Source organism: Boleophthalmus pectinirostris, unplaced genomic scaffold (genome assembly GCF_026225935.1).
Source record: "Boleophthalmus pectinirostris isolate CB_2022bp ecotype Guang Dong unplaced genomic scaffold, ASM2622593v1 HiC_scaffold_2, whole genome shotgun sequence".
Classification (NCBI taxonomy): domain Eukaryota; kingdom Metazoa; phylum Chordata; class Actinopteri; order Gobiiformes; family Gobiidae; genus Boleophthalmus; species Boleophthalmus pectinirostris.
In genome coordinates, this window is record NW_026571152.1 from 17,881,261 (window position 1) to 17,900,509 (window position 19,249).

Below are 19,249 nucleotides of genomic sequence, written 5' to 3' on the forward strand. Positions count from 1 at the left end.
TTCTTAAAAAATAAAAATTGAACATGTTACCATCATTTTAATGTGAAAAGTATTGTTATGCAAAAGCCTTTACCAGAGACTGGCTATTTCAGTCAAATAAGGTGCAGAAATTGTTTCCTGGTCCTATGAGATGCTCCAGAATGTGTTCGACCAGTTTACCCAAGCTTTGCCATCGGATTCAGATGATTTTACTAGAATGTTGTAGAGCAGGGATTTTCAATAGGTGAGGCCCGCTTCCCCTGGGAGGCACCAAAGAGCCACTGGGGAGGCACAACGCACACGGACTAAACCAGGACTGAACCAGGAGGACTAAACCAGGAATGAACTAGAACTAAAATGGACTAAACCAGGACTAAACCAGAACTGAACCAGGACTGAATGTCAGGATGGGCTCAAAGGTGCGCCAGCGTAGAACATCGGGTGACCGCAGCCGAAAGGACTGGCACAGACCTCCACTCCCCACTGGGCTAAGAGAAGTCGTTGCCCGATCACGCTTTGCTAACACTGTGCTCCGTGGGCTCGGGGTTCTCCCTCTCTCTCTCAAGTCCAAGTCCTGGTTTAGTCCTGTGTCAGTCCTCTGTCCTACTGATCTTCAGTGATGTTAAAAGTCACCTCAATTAGGCTGCATGAAGTTGGAAATGATTTGCTGTTGCAAAAAATATTTATGAATGCACTTAATTTATAAAAATACAATATTAAAAAATATATTATTAGTTGTTATTGAAACTCATCAGGAACACAAAAGATGTATTTACTTCTGTGTGGGGCCTGTGTGGGGGGGGGGGCAGGCGGATGAGATTTTGAATTTTGGGGAAGGGGGGGGCGGCTGTCTTTACCTACTCTAAGAGGAGGCTTAAATTCACCCAATTTGAAAACTCCTGTTGTAGAGTCCATTGCAAAATGTAATCATTCTAGTTCACCAGGAGGAGGGCTTAGGAGTGGGTGCACGCCTTTGCGCCATGTCTTGTAGTGGTGGTGTGGTGGCCCAAGCCAGACTTGCCCGAGGCAGAGTACCAGGGAGGGTCTAGGAGCACAGCCTGAACAATTCGACCCAGAGAAGACTCCCTGTCTCTTGGTGTAGCACGAGGAGTGGCCCCTGGAGCATTTCTGGTGCTCTGGCCCCAGGGGCTCAGCCTAACTAGTCTAACCCCAGGAAAGCTTACTGTCCCTGGGTAGAGAACCAGGACTCTCCACCACCAGAGTCCGAGTACCAGGGAGTTCCAGATGCCCAGTCTGACTAGTTTGACCCAGGGAAGGCTTCCTGTCTCTGGGAGTAGCACCAGGAATAACCCTTGGAGCATCCCTGGTGCTCTGGCTCCAGCCCAGTCAGTCAGTCTGATTGTGAGTGATGAAAGTCACCTTGCACAGAATCTGTTTAGCCTCCTGCCCTCTGGGATTAGATACAAGAGCCTCCTGTCCTCCAGGAGGAGGTACAGGAGCCTCACCAGACTCACTAACAGCTTCCTCCACCAGGCTGTTAGGATACTGAACTCTCTCCCCTCTATAACCACCAGGCTGCCAGGAAGCAGGAATCTGCGTATGATGATTCTGATGATGATTCTGATGATGATGATTCTGATGATGATGATGATGATGATCTGATGATGATGATGATGATTCTGATGATGATGATTCTGATGATGATGATGATGATTCTGATGATGATGATGATGATCTGATGATGATGATGATGATCTGATGATGATGATTCTGATGATGATGATTCTGATGATTCTGATGATGATGATGATTCTGATGATGATTCTGATGATGATGATGATTCTGATGATGATGATGATTCTGATGATGATCTGATGATGATGATCTGATGATGATGATTCTGATGATTCTGATGATTCTGATGATGATGATGCTGATGATGATTCTGATGATGATTCTGATGATGATGATTCTGATGATGATGATTCTGATGATGATGATTCTGATGATGATGATGATGATGATGATGATTCTGATGATGATGATGATTCTGATGATGATTCTGATGATGATGATTCTGATGATGATGATGATCTGATGATGATTCTGACGATGATGATTCTGACGATGATGATTCTGATGATGATGATTCTGATGATGATGATGATTCTGATGATGATGATTCTGATGATGATGATGATCTGATGATGATGATGATTCTGATGATGATGATTCTGATGATGATGATGATGATTCTGACGATGATTCTGATGATGATGATTCTGACGATGATTCTGACGATGATGATTCTGATGATGATGATTCTGACGATGATGATTCTGATGATGATGATGATGATTCTGATGATGATGATTCTGATGATGATGATTCTGATGATGATGATGATTCTGACGATGATGATGATGATTCTGACGATGATGATGATGATTCTGATGATGATGATGATTCTGATGATGATGATTCTGATGATCTGATGATGATTCTGATGATGATGATGATGATTCTGATGATGATGATTCTGATGATGATGATTCTGATGATGATGATGATGATGATGATGATTCTGATGATGATGATATTTAGCAGACTGGGAGTGAGGAACACTATTTCAATTCTTCATATGTTTCATATGAAAATGGACAATAAACTTTTTAAATTGAATTGAATTGTCTAGTCTAACTCAGGGAAAGCTCACTGTCTATTTGTAGATGACCAGAAGTCTCCCCCCACTAGAAGGTTAGGGTTAACCCACTGGAGCCAGAGAATCCAGAGAGGCTCTAGGAGCCCAGCCTGACTAGTCTGACCCAGGGAAGGCGCACATGTCTCTGGGTGTAACACATGGAATACTCTGGCACCATGGACCAGGACAGTGGTCCTTTTGGTCACCACATGTGATCTTTGACACTAAAGTTAAAGGTTAAGTTTTAGTTAAATATGACTACACTAATAGATTTAACATAAAAATGGACTAAAACTAGAAAATATCAGGATTGAATTTCCTGTGTCAAACAAAGTAGAAAAATTACATTATACAACAATTTAAGACTAAAGGAAGTGGAGATATAACCTTTTCTCTTTTCGGCAGGGGCCATTTTGGATTTTATGTACACTGGCCACTAGGGGGCGCACCCCTACTTCTTTCAATGGATTTTTGAAAACCTTAGGACCATACCTAACACCCTGCCAAAAATCAAAAACTTTTCCTGAAGTGCACAATTTTCATGAATTCTCCCCTGGCTCTTAGGTAAAATTTTAAAATCTGGCTCCTCTCTGCTTGAATGAAATAACCACTAAAGAAATGTCACTTAAACCACCTTTGAAAATAGGACATGTTTGAATGTCTTGTTCCCAACCCATTGCTCATCCGCACAGCCACACTCTTCCTTTCACTGGCTTTTTACTATCTAATTAACACAATTTACTGCTGCCCATTAAGTATCTAAATAGTGACGGCGTATTTTAAGTGGGAAGCGATGTAGAAGCTTTAAAGTTTGCGCTCGGGAATAATAAAGTAGAGAGTGGACTTGTTTGGGTGTAAACTCTCCCACAAGGCATCATACATAACCAGATGGGATTATTTAAGTATGTTGATGCAAAACTTGAAAACATGCACAGCAAGCCAATCTGTTTGCTGCTCTTCTAGATATTGTTGGTACCAACAATTGAACATTAAAGTACAATGTAAAATGATTTTACTATGTGATTTAGATATAACTTTATAACACCTACTACACCTTTTTAAGTTGCCTTAAGCATGAACAACTTGAAAAACATGCATTCTTACTGTGTGCATTCTTACAGTTGGCTCTCCACAGATCTGAACTGGGACCACAGACCGTATATATGAATGGACAGAGCTAACGCTCTAGCCATATCGTTCCAAATAGGAAGTGCATCCAGGGGGCTCTTCTGGCTCCTTCTGACCCTAGCTCCAATTAATTTACATTGGGATCTTGTCACCACTCTCTCTGTACAATAACAGCTATGGTGAGCGTCGTCATTTTGGTCTTAAAATGTTCATATTAATCCGCTCTACATGATCCCGAATTTTTCATTTCACTATTTTGTCCCTAAATCAAGATATGAACATAAATAATGGACCAATCAGATGCCTTTATTTCCCGAGGTCGCTCCTGCTAGTGATAGCAACACTTAGCAATGAAACGCACTAGGTGTCTGATTGACACCTAGTGCGTTTCATTGCTAAGTAAGCCCCCAATGACCTCACTCATGATTAGCTCTTGTGGTTGCTAAGACATTCGCTGTCAGATTTCCAAATATGGAGCCTGGCTCCAAATTCACTTTTTTAACCGTCAGCATCAGGAGCTTCATTTGAGTGGCACTGAACGCTATGGGTGACGTCACACCCCCTTAGTCCACTTCTTTATATATTCTATGACTGTAACTTGGCCTGGTCACATCACAAACTTGACTCCATGAGACACACATTTATGTTGCATTCATGTGGTTTTCTGGGTTCAAACTTGTTTGCATTCTTGTGATTTTATCTCGGAAAGTCAGGATTTTGATGTCATCAATAATACTGAGGCCACTTATTAACAGTGTTTAAAGGCAATTTATAGAGCTAACCAGAAGATTTGAGGTTGTTAGTCTAAATGTTATTCGTTTACTTGTTTAATGTTCTTATTATTTACATTCTTCTTATTTACAGAGGAGTGCCAGCTCTGCCTGTGCAAATACTGCTTTCTTGCGAAAGGCAAACTGACAGTAACCCACTAAAATAGTTACTTTGAGTCAAGAGCTGAAATGGCTTATATAAAATGACAAATTAGCTGATTTTTAATCCGTCTCCACACAGTTGGTGACATCAGGTGATAAAGACAAGGAGCAGGTTTTGGTCAAAGTTGTCAGAGATGTTTTTCCAATTTGTATGAGCGTTCAGTATGGGGAAAAAAAAAACTGTTCCTGAGGACCACATAAACGTAGCATTAATGCTATACTCTGAAACACTCCAGGCAAACTAACAATATATCCATGGTGACAAGAAAGTAACTTAACCTCCAACCGAAAATTTTTCTGGTGCACCTTAAACTGTAACTTTTTTTGCTTGCACCATTGCAGCACTTTAGTAGTTGTCATCAAAACCCGTACAGTGTAACTGTTATCCCCTCATCATGCGCTCTGTAAACTGGATAGGCCTATAAACTCCATGCGCGCACACAATAACCCTGTGCCCTTTCGTTTTATTTTACCTACAGCCTAAGCACATATGTATCCTGGCCTCTATCTGAGTATGCACCTTCTATTATATTAGCTTTGTAATCATTATTGAACCCTTCTGGCCCCCCAAGCATGCACGTTGCACCGGTTTGGGCGTGCATAGCAAATTTCATTCAAGGTTAATAAAGTTGAATAATTTGGCTAACCAACCAGAACTGCTTCTCATTACGTAGCCGATAAACACATTCATCAGGGGTGCCAGTTTAAAATAAAACTCTCCTTCGATTTGCTTACGGAAGACAGGAGTACGCTGGGAGGAGGAGGGCGCCAAGTGGACAATGAAAAAAGTACTAGGTTTAGATATTAGTAACAAAACAGTGCGTACAGGGTATGCATAACTTTTAATAGGTACCACATTCAACTTTTCAATGGGCACTTGCTGTTACTTACAGCTATATCAAGGGGATGAAATTCTTGACTATTCAAAGATGGGTATCACACTTCTTCCATGCTCCCCCACATGAAAATAGAGGGGAATTTGCCATTGGCTGGAGTCAGACAGAGCGTGGCAGAAGTCTTGTACTGTGAAACTGGATATTACAAACAGCATAAAAACAGAAGAGCAAACTAAATACACTAAACATGAACTGGGATAGTGTAATTAAAAAAAATTGTGGATGAACTCTCCCAACAAACTGGAGCCTGAGGCCAAAACAGCCTGGACACTTTTAGACACACACTGACACATTTCATCATTCACTCACATGATGAGCAGGGAATCAAATCACATAGATTTAACTGCAACTGACATACAGATAGACAAAGCTGCACAAAAATACAACTATTCCTTCTGTGAATAATCTCGACAGATCTGTGCTGTAAACTGCTTGCCTCCCTTGTAATCTATACTGTTGAACATTCTAGTTAAGCAATAACATTACCATGGAGACATCAGGTGTCGGACCCTCCACTAGACATGTTACACAGTGCACCTTTAACATTGCTTTTATTTTGTACAGTTGAAACCAGGAAGTGCTCTTGTCCACACCATCATCAGTGACAGCATGAGTCCTTAAACTGCCCCTAACTACACTACTAGAGAAATCAGCAGCATCGTTAACCATTTTAAAAATATATCACTCATTTATTTTTATGTCAATGAAGCACTCAAAGACAAACACTAATTGCAGCACTAGTTGCACCTTCTCTTACACTATAGTTGGCTACAGCCCTAGTTATAGTTTATTCATAGACTAAAGACAGGTCTTGCCAATCAATTAGTCGACTAAAAACAGGGCATGTCAAAAGCTTTTAAACTTCTCATTATCTATGATCTGACTCAAATTACACTCACAAGACTGTGCTTGCACAGCGGTTCTGCAAAAAAAAAAAAAAAAAAAAAAAAAGTATATATTTACACAGAAAAGTACTAGAAAATGTATGTAAAAAAAGACAGATTACATCATGATTCAGTCCTCAATCTTCAGATAGCTCACTACATGCTCTTGCCTTTTTGCTGTTGTTTGCCATATCAATCCTTCAAAGGACTGATATGGGACAACAGCATCAAAGGAAATATTTGGAATTCTGAGTACCAACAGACTTAAACCAGATTTTAAAAATACCATTATATTTCTAAACTAGTGCTAAACCACGTTTAAAACAGAACAACACAACTGATACACTAGTTCTACCAGGATAACCAAAATGAGAAAAATTTAGAATAAAGTGATTCTAAATTATATGTTAGAAATGCAGATGGATTGTCAGACTTTGAGAACCACAGAACTAAGAACCATCAACCGATTAATCGACTTACCAACTGAAAGAATTCAGCCCAAGTTATAATTATAATCATAAAAAACAAATAGAAAAGTTTTGTTAAAAACTTGTCTGTGCTTGTTGTTGTTGACATAACAATGATCACTGGACTTGAATGGTGCACCTCACAACAAAATCTGAAGGCATCCCTCATGTGCCCACCATAAACAAAGACTTACTCAAGATGTCACCCTGAGGTCTCGCTCCACATTTTAAGAAAAGGCCACACTGCATGCACACATTACCCGAAACATCTTTTTCCATCTAATTCCTCTCACTATGAATAATGCATCCTTCCTCTCACTCTGCTTGGGTTTACTGCATCACCGCGTGCCTCTTTAAAAACTGTATGTGCGCAAGTGCGTGTGTGTGCGTTGGGCTTATTCATAAACAGCAGTGCAGTAAATACCAGGGCTTTGCAGCCAATTTGATGGCAGTTATGCTTAACAAATCTACCTCAATCTAATGATCAGCCACAAAGCTCGGCTCCAACTTTAATCTGCGCGACGATACACTTGGGGATCTCCACGCGCAAAAAGAGGAGAGGGGAGAGGAGGAGCGGCAGTCTGGTCCCTAATCCTGCAAACAACAGACGGATCAAGGCAAAAGCAGGACAACGTTAGTCTTTCATGAATAAGAAAGCCACTAGAACACTAACAGGGATAGCAGATACAAGTTTTCCATATCAAATCCTCTCTATTCCCAGCATGGGTTTCTGGACTTCTCTGCGCTACTTATTCCAGTGTTAACCTTGTGTGCCTAAATAAAAATACAATGTGGGATTTAGAGTGTGTTTTGTAGATTGAGTGGAGCAATGGGATTTAGTCACATTACACAAACATCAACATAACAACAGACCAATAAATATGACATCATATGAAAAGGTGAGAGAAAGACAAGACAAGAGGTGAGTTTTACTTATCTGGTGTAACAACACTTTTAATCACTAAGTTACTTTTTATCATTTTGAAAATGCAATATTCGCAGAAAACAATGTATAAACCTGTTTTACAAGTTTCACTTTCACTCCCCCTTCAGAGCGTTATCACAGCACAATCAGTGTGCATCCCGCTAATGAAGTGCACAGTGGCTGTGTTCAATTTTGTATCATGTTTTGTATTTTTATGGAAATGTATGTCATGTGGGAGCATAGGTGATTTAGGCTTGTGGGCTGCGCATTGCACAGAATCTTACAAGTACAGTTACGGAGGTTTTGAATAGGGCCCAGGAGAGATTTCTAAATTACTAAAACATGAATGACATCTAAACCTCTTCAAGCATGTTTTGATGAGGGAACAACGTTATAACATAATTTTTTTCATAGCTCAAAAATATATATTACCCCCAGTTAGAATTATGCAAAAAATGTAATGCTATAAAGTTGGAGAAATTAAAAAAATAATGAATCTTTTTAAAGTATCTGTTATAAATTCTGCTAAAAATGTGCAGTCGTAAAAGGTTTGTGCAATAATCAATTTGTGTCACCTGATTGCAGAGGTTGGAGGATTTCATAGCATCAGCATTTGTCTTGGCACTGACAAAGACTGTCAAATGTAGCACAACTTATAATGTACTTGTATGTACTAAAATGATTGTGTGTTTTGCTTTGTGTCTGGTTATAAACTAAAAGTGTATTTCTGACGGTCTTTATGTCATCATGCTCTGGAGTTTGTTTCCATTTTTACACTAATGACATGATATAATCCAAATGTAATTTCTTTTGACAATACATAACATTTTCTGAAATCTAGGTCTGAGATGTGTTCAAGTCATGGTTCAATAGTAAGTATTTTGACTATGTAGTAACTTAAAAACATATGAAACCTGATTAAGGCCTGCACTATAAAAATAACAATGTGTGTTTTTGGTTGCATTAAAAAAATAGGAAAAATGTTTTCAAAGGCAAAGGCCAATGTCCACCAACTGAATCGACATTGCTGCCACTTTGCTGTCAGTGAACGCCCAGAACAGTTTTCAAGTATTTTTTAGGTTTTAATGGCTTTTATAATAAACAAAAAGATATGTATTCAATACAACAGTGCCTCATGAGAGTCTCATGGATTTTAAAAATGACAAAAATACACAAAATATTTTAAGGCATTTTTGGGGGGTAAATTAGCACTGCTCGATAATGGCAAAAATCACCATTATTTGGTTTCTAATTGAAATCAGCATTATTTCTCATGATTAGAACTAACATAGTTTATTAGTAATGCTTTGTGACATTTTAGAATTACAGGTGTGTAAATTAGAAAAGTGGTTTTGCAAGTGTGGATCATTTTGAACAGGTGATTCATTGTGATTTTGATTGTGACATATGTTTTTATTTGATAAATTATACAGCTGTAGCATAGATTGGATAGTTTAAGAGCATATGTAATGTTTTCATAACAGTTTTCAATAATGTTGCAAAAGTGTAATATAAGTTATCATATTTTTACAGGTCTTTGGAAAATCAAGTGCCAAATGCAGATTCACAATATCACTCCAGAACAAATGTTGCAATAGGTGAACAACCATGCATTTCAGAAGAATGTTCTTGAGATTTTTGCGGACTTGAGAAAGACCAGAAAAGTGAAGCAGACCCAGTGCGACAATGGCCCTTTAAGGACAAGTGTTCCGTGCACTCCTGGCCAGTAAATAACCTAAGAGTTAGTTGATAGAAGGGGAATTAGAGCCGGAGCAAGGCTGTGTAATGGGGATGGATAGGAGGCTCTGTGCTGGGTCAAAGTCACTTAAGAATCAATGCTTGGGTCCAGGTGAACACGGCCGGGTCTATACACAGCAAGACAGCCTTTGAGAAGAGAGGGAGGGACAGAGAGAGGGAGGAGAAGAGAGGAGGACAAAACAGGCCACAATCATTCATTTCCATTATCACAATTAAAAACACCATTCAAGCCAGTGCTGGTTTTTAATTCACAATATCACGCATAGAGAGGAAGACTGATGTCACACTGGCCAGACTGAGACAAAGCATATTACCTTCCCTGCCTCCCAGTGGGTTACAAATGTACACTATTACATTTCACGCATAAATAAACTCATGTATGCGTAGGCCGGTTCACGCTCATGCACATTAGGGGCTGAATTGAGAGGCTGAGATGTAAATTTGCTAATTAAATAATATCGCGGCATTACTAATAAAAGTGTCACATTTCCTACGCCCTGGAATGAGTATTGAGGAAAATGGTAATAGCCTTGACACTGGGATTAAAACACTATTGATGCCATTAAAATGCTAAGTGGGTCCCACCAATTGGCATAACCACATTTTACCGGAGGAATGTCAAAGGAGCATGCGAGGAGCAGCAATTACGATTACAATGCACTTAATTATGTGGGCCGAATATTTAATAAGAGCCAGAGTAAAACAAAGGTTATGTTAATATGAGTTTATTAACTATTCTGATTTCTTATAGATGTCCTCAGTCAGTGTTGGTATTTTTGATTTGCAGAAAAGCTGACTTATACAAATACTACATTATTGCAGTGTGCTATTTGATAACAATTGTCATAATGTATGTTTTAAAGTGGGATAAACAGTACATGTTACGCTAAACAATTAGTTTAAGATGGACAAAAACATGGGCTTCTTCTGCCCTCTTGTGGTTACTACATATACCTTAATTTGAATGTACTGAAAACAAGGCAATTTACATGAGGTTTCTTAATAAGTATAGATTAGTGTGTGTGCATAGAGTGTAAAAGTAGGTGTTGTATTGTTTATGTTGTCCTTAAAAGTCACTTCTGAATAGTTTCCTGCCAGAAGGAAAGCCTCCAGCTGTTATTTAGTGGAAAAGTAAAGTTGGGGTGAACATTGCCCACTCTTGGACAGTGGCTGCAGGTTATATGTGCACTTAAATCCCTCAGGAACTAACTTGGAGCAAAACTAAAATGGTTTTGTCATCAAGTTATTTGTTCCCATTGTGACATGGGGAGTGTATTTACTAAATGTGGTACATTACTACATTGCTATTCATAGACCAAAATGTAAATTCATTCAGCATTAAGATTATTTGTTGTGGAAGAAATTTTGAAAGTCTTCATTTGATATGATAATATATATATATATATATATATATATATATATATATATATATATATATATATATATATATATATATATATATAATAAAGAGAGAGGAGAATGTGGGACATAGTGGTTCATTATCATTTTACCTTTAAGAACTCATGAATAAGAACTCTGCATAGGGAGGACAAGATACTTCGAAATAGAAAATAGATGTATTTGCTTACCTCAATCCATTGAGGCTGTCATAAATGTTAGAATGCTAGAACAGTGTGGTGAATTCAATATGTTGAGTACAATATGTTATATACAGTGATGATTGTGCATAGATTTTAATTAAAAAAATTATAATAACCAAAAACGGTAGTATTTGCACATGAACTAGTTGCAACCATTAATGCCTTTCTTGATTACTTGTGATATATACATTTTTAGAAAGGTGTAATTTCTTCTGTACAGTCCACAGGTCTAGTTTTAATATCTGCAGAGTTTTGACATGATATAAACTATTTTAATTAACAATTTTATGTTTTTTCCATGCTGTCACTGTCAGTCTCAGACAAAGCAATCAGTGCAAAAAATGGTCACTCGTGTCCTAATTTATACTAAAGCACAGACAAAATGCATTTGTTTCCAGATCATTATATAGTGAGGCGTGCATTAGCTTGGTGCAAACAGACCACTATTCATAATGGTTAACAATGACATCCAATTCAGCCCTGCTAATGAACTTCAATGGAATCATGTTGGGTATTAAGATGTGATTTGTTGAGTCTAAGTGTTTCACTGAGGATGTTAATGTTGAAGAATATCTGGATGGGGAAGGAAGCAAGCATGGCCCAAAGATGTGCCTTTGTGATAACAGTTTACAGAGTGAAATACAACACCACCATCTAGTGGCATAATCACAAAAATACAAAAACTGTGCCCAAAGGACAATAGCATTTTCTTTCTTTCTTGGTTCCATATTAAAAAAAACAAATATATAATGTAATATGTGTAGATTGTCTGTGGGTTTAGGTAATAGTGAGTGTGTACCCTGAGATTTCAACTAATTCTTTACCAAGCAAGACTAAGCTGTTTGCGAGATAAAAATGTTGAATTAAATAATTATTTTAATAAATTAACATTAATAATAGTGTTAAATTATATTTTTAAAAGTGATAACATTTTATTGTGGTTTTGTGTTTTTATCTGATTTGGGAAGTCCAAACTTAAACCAGGGACCAACTGCAAAAGATTTTAGTTGGCCCTCAGGCCTGCTGCTTAAATGGCCCATATGATTAAAGGCAGTACTTATAACTGCAAATTTAATTTCTACCCCTACAACTTCAATACCATCAAATTTCATTATGATACAGGCCCAACATGAATGTTTCAAGTATTGTTAAAAGTATGATGGCAAAGACTCCCAGTAATGACTCCACTCTGTGGCCCTCCACTTAAAATATATTTTAAATATGGCCCTCCGCAAAAAAAAAAAAAAAAAAAAAAGTTTGGACACCCCTGGATTACATGATAATTTTGCCATTTCCCCATATTATGCAACCATAATTAAAGACTCGCTCTTAGAATTCAATGTGGAAATGAAATCTCAACTATAAACTTATAAATCCAATTTCAAAATTCCGACACTCACCGATGCCAGCGTTGCCTCCGGTGATGACAACCACTTTGTCGGAGAGGTCACGCCCCTGCAGGATCTCCAGAGCAGACGAGTTTCCATCATAGCGTTTGGGCTTCACCACCACATCCTCCACCGTGAAGGCCTGCCGCGGGTCAAAGTATGTGCTTCTCTTGTTGATATGACTACAAATAGCAGAAGGAGCATTCTCATTCATACAATCTACACAGCAGTATTTATTTTATCTACTACAACATTTTGGTCATTGTTTTTATTATTATCAAAGTTATGTTAACAAAAAATAATAAAAACATGAACCATACAAACAAAAAGTTTGTATAATGCATACAAATGCAATTAACGTTTGTAGGCTAAACCTATGACTAAAAATTGATAATAAAAACTAAACAAGATGAAGATCGGCTGCTTTAAATCCGAGACCATGGTTCTTGACCGGAAAAAGGTGGCTTGCCCTCTCTGGGTGGTTGGAGAGTCCCTGCCTCAAGAGGAGGAGTTCAAGTATCTCTGGGTCTTGTTCACAAGTGAGGGGAGGATGGAGCATGAGATAGACAGGTGGATCGGTGCAGCGTCTGTAGTGATGATTGATTGATTGATTTCAGTCACAGGTATATTCTGACATTATTTCACAGACAGTCATATTTAAAATATTTAACATACACAGACCGAAAAGGTGTAAGCTAAAGCTTGAGCTTATTATGTCTACCCTTTATTCCTTTATTAGAGCATCATTTTGACACCAATTCATATTCATAATACGGCAAAAGGAAACAAACAAATCAGCAACAGTAAAGCAAAGTACTACAGCACAAACTAAGTATCCTATTTCATGTACATGTGCTCAAAGTTAAACATTTAAACTTCTTTATACAATTTTAGGTCTTGTTTTGTTCCAGAGCTCCACCCCTTTAACAGATATAGAACATTTCATAATGTTTGTTCTGATTTTCTTTTTGATAAACGTGGCCGTACCTCTGAGCTCATATTGGCTATTTTGGATTTTGAACATGTTCTGTAATGATTTTGACAAGAAATTGTTGTTTACTTTGAACATGATTTTCAAAGTGTAAAGGTCAACTATAATCGGAAAATTTCAGAGTATGAAGGTTTATAAATAATGCATTAGTTGGTTCATTATAAGTTGATAATGTGATTGCTCTTACTGTATTGTATTTTTTTGCAATGTAAAGATTGGATTTGTATTAGTCGTATATGTATTGCGGTCGCTGTATCAAACCGTTGTGGTGAAGAGGGAGCTGAGCCAATTTACCAGTCAATCTACGTTTATACCCTTACCTATGGTCATGAGCTTTGGGTAATGACCGAAAGGACAAGATCACGGATACAAGTGGTCGAAATGAGTTTCCTCCACAGGGTGACTGGGTGGTCCCGTAGAGATAGGGTGAGGAGCTCAGTCACACAGGAGAAGCTCGGACAAGAGCCGCTGCTCCTCCACAGAGCCAGCTGATGTGGTTCAGGCATCTCTTCCGGATGCTTCCTGGGCGTCTCCCTCAGGAGGCGTTCCAGGCATGTCCCACCAGGAGGAGGCTACGGGGAAGACCCAGGACACGCTGGAGGGACTATGTCTCTCAACTGAACTGAGAACGCCTTGGGGTCCCCTCAAGAGGAGCTGTAGGGAGTGTCCAGAGTGAAAGAAGTCTGGGAATCGCTGCTTAGACTACTGCCCCCGTGACCCAGCCCCAGATAAGTGGAAGAAAATGGATGGATGGAAAATGAATGAAAAGAAAGGAGTGGGGACTAGATTACATTTTCAGCATCAGAGCCCCACCCCAGACCAAACAAACTCAACATCCCAGGAATATGTCTGTACATGTCCCATGAAGCAATGCAAAACAATGTAAAATACATAATATATTTAAAATAAATAGAATTTTTTTGTCTGACTAAAGCAAACTATTATGAATTTAGTTGACTAAATTAGCATTATGTTTTCGTCTACTAAATACTGACTAAAACTACAAATATTTTTCATCAAAAGATTAAAACTAAAACTAAAATTGTAATTTCAGGTCAAAATTAATGCTGCTTCTCAAAGTGTTACTTCCTGATTACTTACTCCACATAAACAATCTGTCCCTTTTCGTCAGTTTCTTGCTCCCAACCATACGGTAAATCTACAAAAATCAAAATATAAAAGACACAATCAGATTGTTAGAGTTGCTTTGCCAGTTTCATTGTTTGTGTTTTATTATTACATTAAATAACCTGAGCAGACATTTCGAGGATACTGCAATAGTAATAAAAGGTGGGTGTCAAAAACTAGACTGTGTGGCGGTAGTGCATTGCTGCTGTGCAATCAGACCCAGTATTGCATTCTATTTGTTCTGTTCTATTAAATGTTTACCAATTCATTCATCAACCAACAGTGCTTCTGTCACTGCGCAAAGCCAGTATTATGACTCATGCCATGGCAGTGCCTTATGACGCAGACACCATGGGATAGGTCTGAGAGTATTTTTGATCTGGCTGGAGAAGGAAGACTTTCACCACCAAGTATTTTTTTTACATTCTTCTACTTTCACTTACTGAAAGTGTAGTTAAGAAAACATTGACAACATGTACATTACAGAAGTACAACAGAAATAATTGCTCAAAACAAACCTCCAGCACAACGCTTTTTCTTTCCAGTCTTGGGATGCTCCCATTGGGTCTTCATATCATCATGACTTGGAGGAAAGTGAAATCAATAGTTAGCAAATAGTTAAAAAATAATACTTTAAGGTTGTGCTCATTCTTGGACATACCACAATAAACTAAGACTAAATTTGGACTAAACCCATAACCAAACCTGGACTAGACCATGAGCAGTTATTAAACTGGGGCCAAAACAGGACCAAGTGTTAATGCAGCCTAAAAGCTCAGTTCCATGTTGTTCCATGTTCCTGATTTAAATGTATTCCTGTCATGATAAATGCTTTACATGTTGTGCATTGTATAGTAAAAGCAGCTAAATAAGAAAAAAATTTAGTCTGCTATTACATTTTCTCAAGTAATAACTAATACAGAAACTACTAACATTATCACCTCTTTTTGTCCAATTAGGCACATTACCCACTAAGAATTATGGGATATTAACAACCTGAAACTATCCCAGACTCTTGATTCACTGTCATGATGCATTTTCAAGATAAACAAAAGGACATTGGTGGTTTAAGATTGGTGAACTAAAAGGAAAAAACTGCATGACACTATCCCAGACAGATGTTTCTGTGTCATGGTGCAATATCACAGAAAGGACTAAGTGAGCGGGCTAAAACATGTTCCTGACTCATGGTTTGAAATCAGATGCAGGTCACTTAATGCAGCTATTAACCGGGCATGATAGAAGGGTCATTCCACACCATTTCATAAAATTTCCAGAAAATCTCACGCATTATGTTTTTTTTTTTAATTTGAAAAAATTACCAGCTGGTTACTTACTATCATGTACCAGCCCTATGAAATTTTAGTGATTTTCGATCATTACTTTTCAAGTTGCCCAAAATCGCGTAATTTTTTTCTCAGCCGTTTTCACAGGTGGATATCTTCGTAGGTATCACACATAGAGCGCTGAAATTGTGTAGGCTTGTAGTCCTCTTCTCTGTGTTCAAATAACATCTATCGAAAGTTCGGTAACTCAACTCATTGTCATTTTATATTAACTTAAAAATGAAAAAAACTTGCTCATTTCCGTGGTGTACCATTTTAGCCCCTTTTTAACCCTACTTGTAGGTGTCGGAGACCCTTACATTTTTTTGAGAATCAAGATATATACTAAGACTGTTAAAAAAAATCACCAAATGTTGAAAATTTGAAATAGGTTATGTGTGAGGGTTCTGTTAAAAACAAGAAAACCTTACATGGTCCGATTTTCACATGTAATTTATGACATGTGGGTAGTGAAAATTTTTTTTGAATAATTTTAGTTTGAAAGACCAGAAAAAAGTCTTTCATATGGTACCAAACATATGTATTTTATGAAGCTCCTTCAATTTTTTATTGTATCTTGAACATTCACATTTGACACAATGACACAAGTATACAGTGACCATGTACTATGTTTTATTGCAGCAGCTAAAGTTCCCAAACATGAAGAGTGAACAAGAATGAATCAACAGAATGTGTTACAAGTTATCTAAAAACCTAGAACACAGAACATGTATGTCTTATTCGTCATCAGTATTGGTAGGCACATCTTCATAAACCCGCAGTAGGTCCCGAAGCTTTTGGATTTTCTGGCCGAGGTCACAGCAGCATGGACAGTCCTCACAAGCTTGGCCACCAGAATTCTCCTCAACCTGTGGTGGATTTTTCATTCCTGGTGGACTGGTTTTAGAAGGTTTAGCTGACCATGTTGACTGGGGTGTGGCCTTGTAAGTTGAATCAGACGCTTTGTCATCTGTGCTCTTCATTAATTTCTTGGGAGCCAACTCTTGGGCCCCTGGTGATCCAAACATGTACTGGCTCTCTTAAAATATATAACAAAAAAAACTCCAAAACAAATGTGCATTTGGAACTATATAGGTCCACCCCAGAATAAAGATGAATATGATTTTTTATATGCGATAAATTTCCACAAATCCTGAAATTTCCCTTAAATGGACAACCTTAACACTTTCCATTTAAGGCTCCATAAGACTTTCTTTACCTGCTCAGGCGATCCAAACATGATAGGGAACTGTTTCCTCACTTCTTGTCTGCTTCCGGATGTTTGAGTTCCTTCCTTGTTCATCACTACCCACATGCAATAAATTACATGTGAAAATTGGACCATGTTACATTTTCTTGTTTTTAACAGGACCCTCACACATAACCTATTTCAAATTTTCAACGTTTGGTGATTTCATTTAACAGTCCTAGTACATATCCTGATTCTCAAAAAAAAATAAGGGTCTCTTACACCTACAAGTAGGTTTAAAAAGGGGCTAAAAATGGTACACCAAGGAAATGAACAAGTTTTTTTTTTTTTTTTTCCATTTTAAGTTCATATAAAATGACGAATTGAGATACCAAACTTTAGATAAATGTTATTTGAACCCAGCATAGAGGACAACAAACCTACAAAATTTCAACCCTCTGTGTGTGATACTTACGGAGATATCGACCTGTGAAAACGGCTGAGAAAAAATGCGATTTTGGGCCCGTAAATTGACACATAAAATGAGCTGTAACTTGAAAAGTAATAATCGAAATTCACTAAAACTTGTGCATGGGCCATTTGGTGAAATGGCGTGGAATGACCCAGAATCTCCTGCAACAGCATCGCCAAATAAAATCTGCTGCCTGCCAGTGTACTCACCAACCACTGCTCACCACCATCTTTTCCAATGGTTGTGACCCCATCTGGGACTTGGGGGACAAGGGCATCACCACTGCTGTCCCACTCAGAACTTAAGTAATTCCTACCCACAAACCACCTCATGATCCCACAGAATTTTTCTGTCATCTATGCATGTTTGAGTAATCTAGCAAGCTCTCCTGGCCCCTATTCGAACCGTCCTTAAGGTTAGAAGTACAATCCTGTACAATGGTCAGCCCACAAGCCTATGACACCCATGCTCCCACACTGTAATGTTCTATAAATATACAAAAGCATGATACATACATCACAACTTCACAAACCTGATGCAATGTGCAGTAGCTTTATTAGTGAATTGCACAGCGATTGTAATGTCATAGCGCTCTGAAGGAGAGTGACAGCACTGGGAGTAAAACAATAAAAGAACATGGTGATCTAAATATGTGTTAGCAGCAGTGTCGGTCAGATCAGATACTTTTGCAAAGTAAACTAATCACTGCCAACCCCTTCTAATAGTAATCTAATTCTTACTCTGATTATTTTATTTCAAAAGTAATGAGATTACTGATTACTTTGAAAAAAAGGAAACATACAGCTCAGGAAGCAATTCATAAAAAGCATGAATTCTTTAGACTCTAGATTCTAAAGACACTTTTTGTTACAGAGCTTAATGTTAAGCAGAGGGGACGCCACAGTCCTCCACATTCACACATGTTTAACTCTGCATATTTATTTGTTCACTTCTCAGAAAACACCTTGTCATGTGGTAATACAGGAAGTGCTCCACTGTGTTTTTAAACTCCATACCTTTGACTACAATTGTTTGAAACATTTCAGACTTCGAATTGCCAATCTTTAGAGAACTAAAGTAAAAAGGTAGTGGTTAACTTGAATACTACCACTACAACACTGCAAGGTAGAACAGAGCATTTTGAGCTTTGATGATTTAGGAAAAGTCGTGCAGAGAGCAGGTGCATTACTCACTTGGCATAATAAACCCATCCATCCTTAGTGGACCTCTCCTCCCATCCCGGGGGTAACTCGTCTTCGCTGTCCGTGTCGTCCATACCCGCGTACTTCAAAGCTGACATATACGTTAAGTTCGTTAAGTAAGAAAATACACACGGAGATGGAGTAAAAAGTAGTGAAATCACGGTTCACACGAACGGTCTGAAGAGTGCGGTGGGTTCCCTGAGAACTTCCGCAACAACACGGTGACAACTGTCGAAAAGGCGCATGGGAAATGGAGTCCTAGTACTGCTTCGTCAGATTTCCACTGAATGACAGACAGTAGGCTACAGGGAAATGGAAAGTA

The 19,249-nt window shown here is 38.3% G+C and overlaps 1 protein-coding gene and 1 long non-coding RNA gene across 3 annotated transcripts in view; both read right to left on the bottom strand.

Moving 5' to 3' along the window:
- wwox (WW domain containing oxidoreductase) overlaps positions 1–19,150 on the bottom strand; it is a 180,870-nt gene extending 161,720 nt beyond the window's left edge. For both annotated transcript variants that reach the window (XM_020932138.2, XM_055155434.1), the window contains exons 1-4: positions 18,919–19,150; positions 15,258–15,322; positions 14,713–14,770; positions 12,633–12,802 (exon numbers count right to left, since the gene is read on the bottom strand). In XM_020932138.2, coding sequence (XP_020787797.1) covers positions 12,633–12,802; positions 14,713–14,770; positions 15,258–15,322; positions 18,919–19,025 — 400 coding nt within the window. In that variant the 5' untranslated portion in view covers positions 19,026–19,150. The remainder of the gene's footprint in view (positions 1–12,632; positions 12,803–14,712; positions 14,771–15,257; positions 15,323–18,918) is intronic.
- Positions 12,834–14,216, bottom strand: LOC129409425 (uncharacterized). Its single transcript, XR_008632398.1, has 2 exons — positions 13,932–14,216; positions 12,834–13,207 (listed from the first exon to the last, which is right to left on the bottom strand). It is a non-coding gene; the product is annotated as an uncharacterized LOC129409425 (long non-coding RNA).
- Positions 19,151–19,249: the final 99 nt, after the last annotated feature.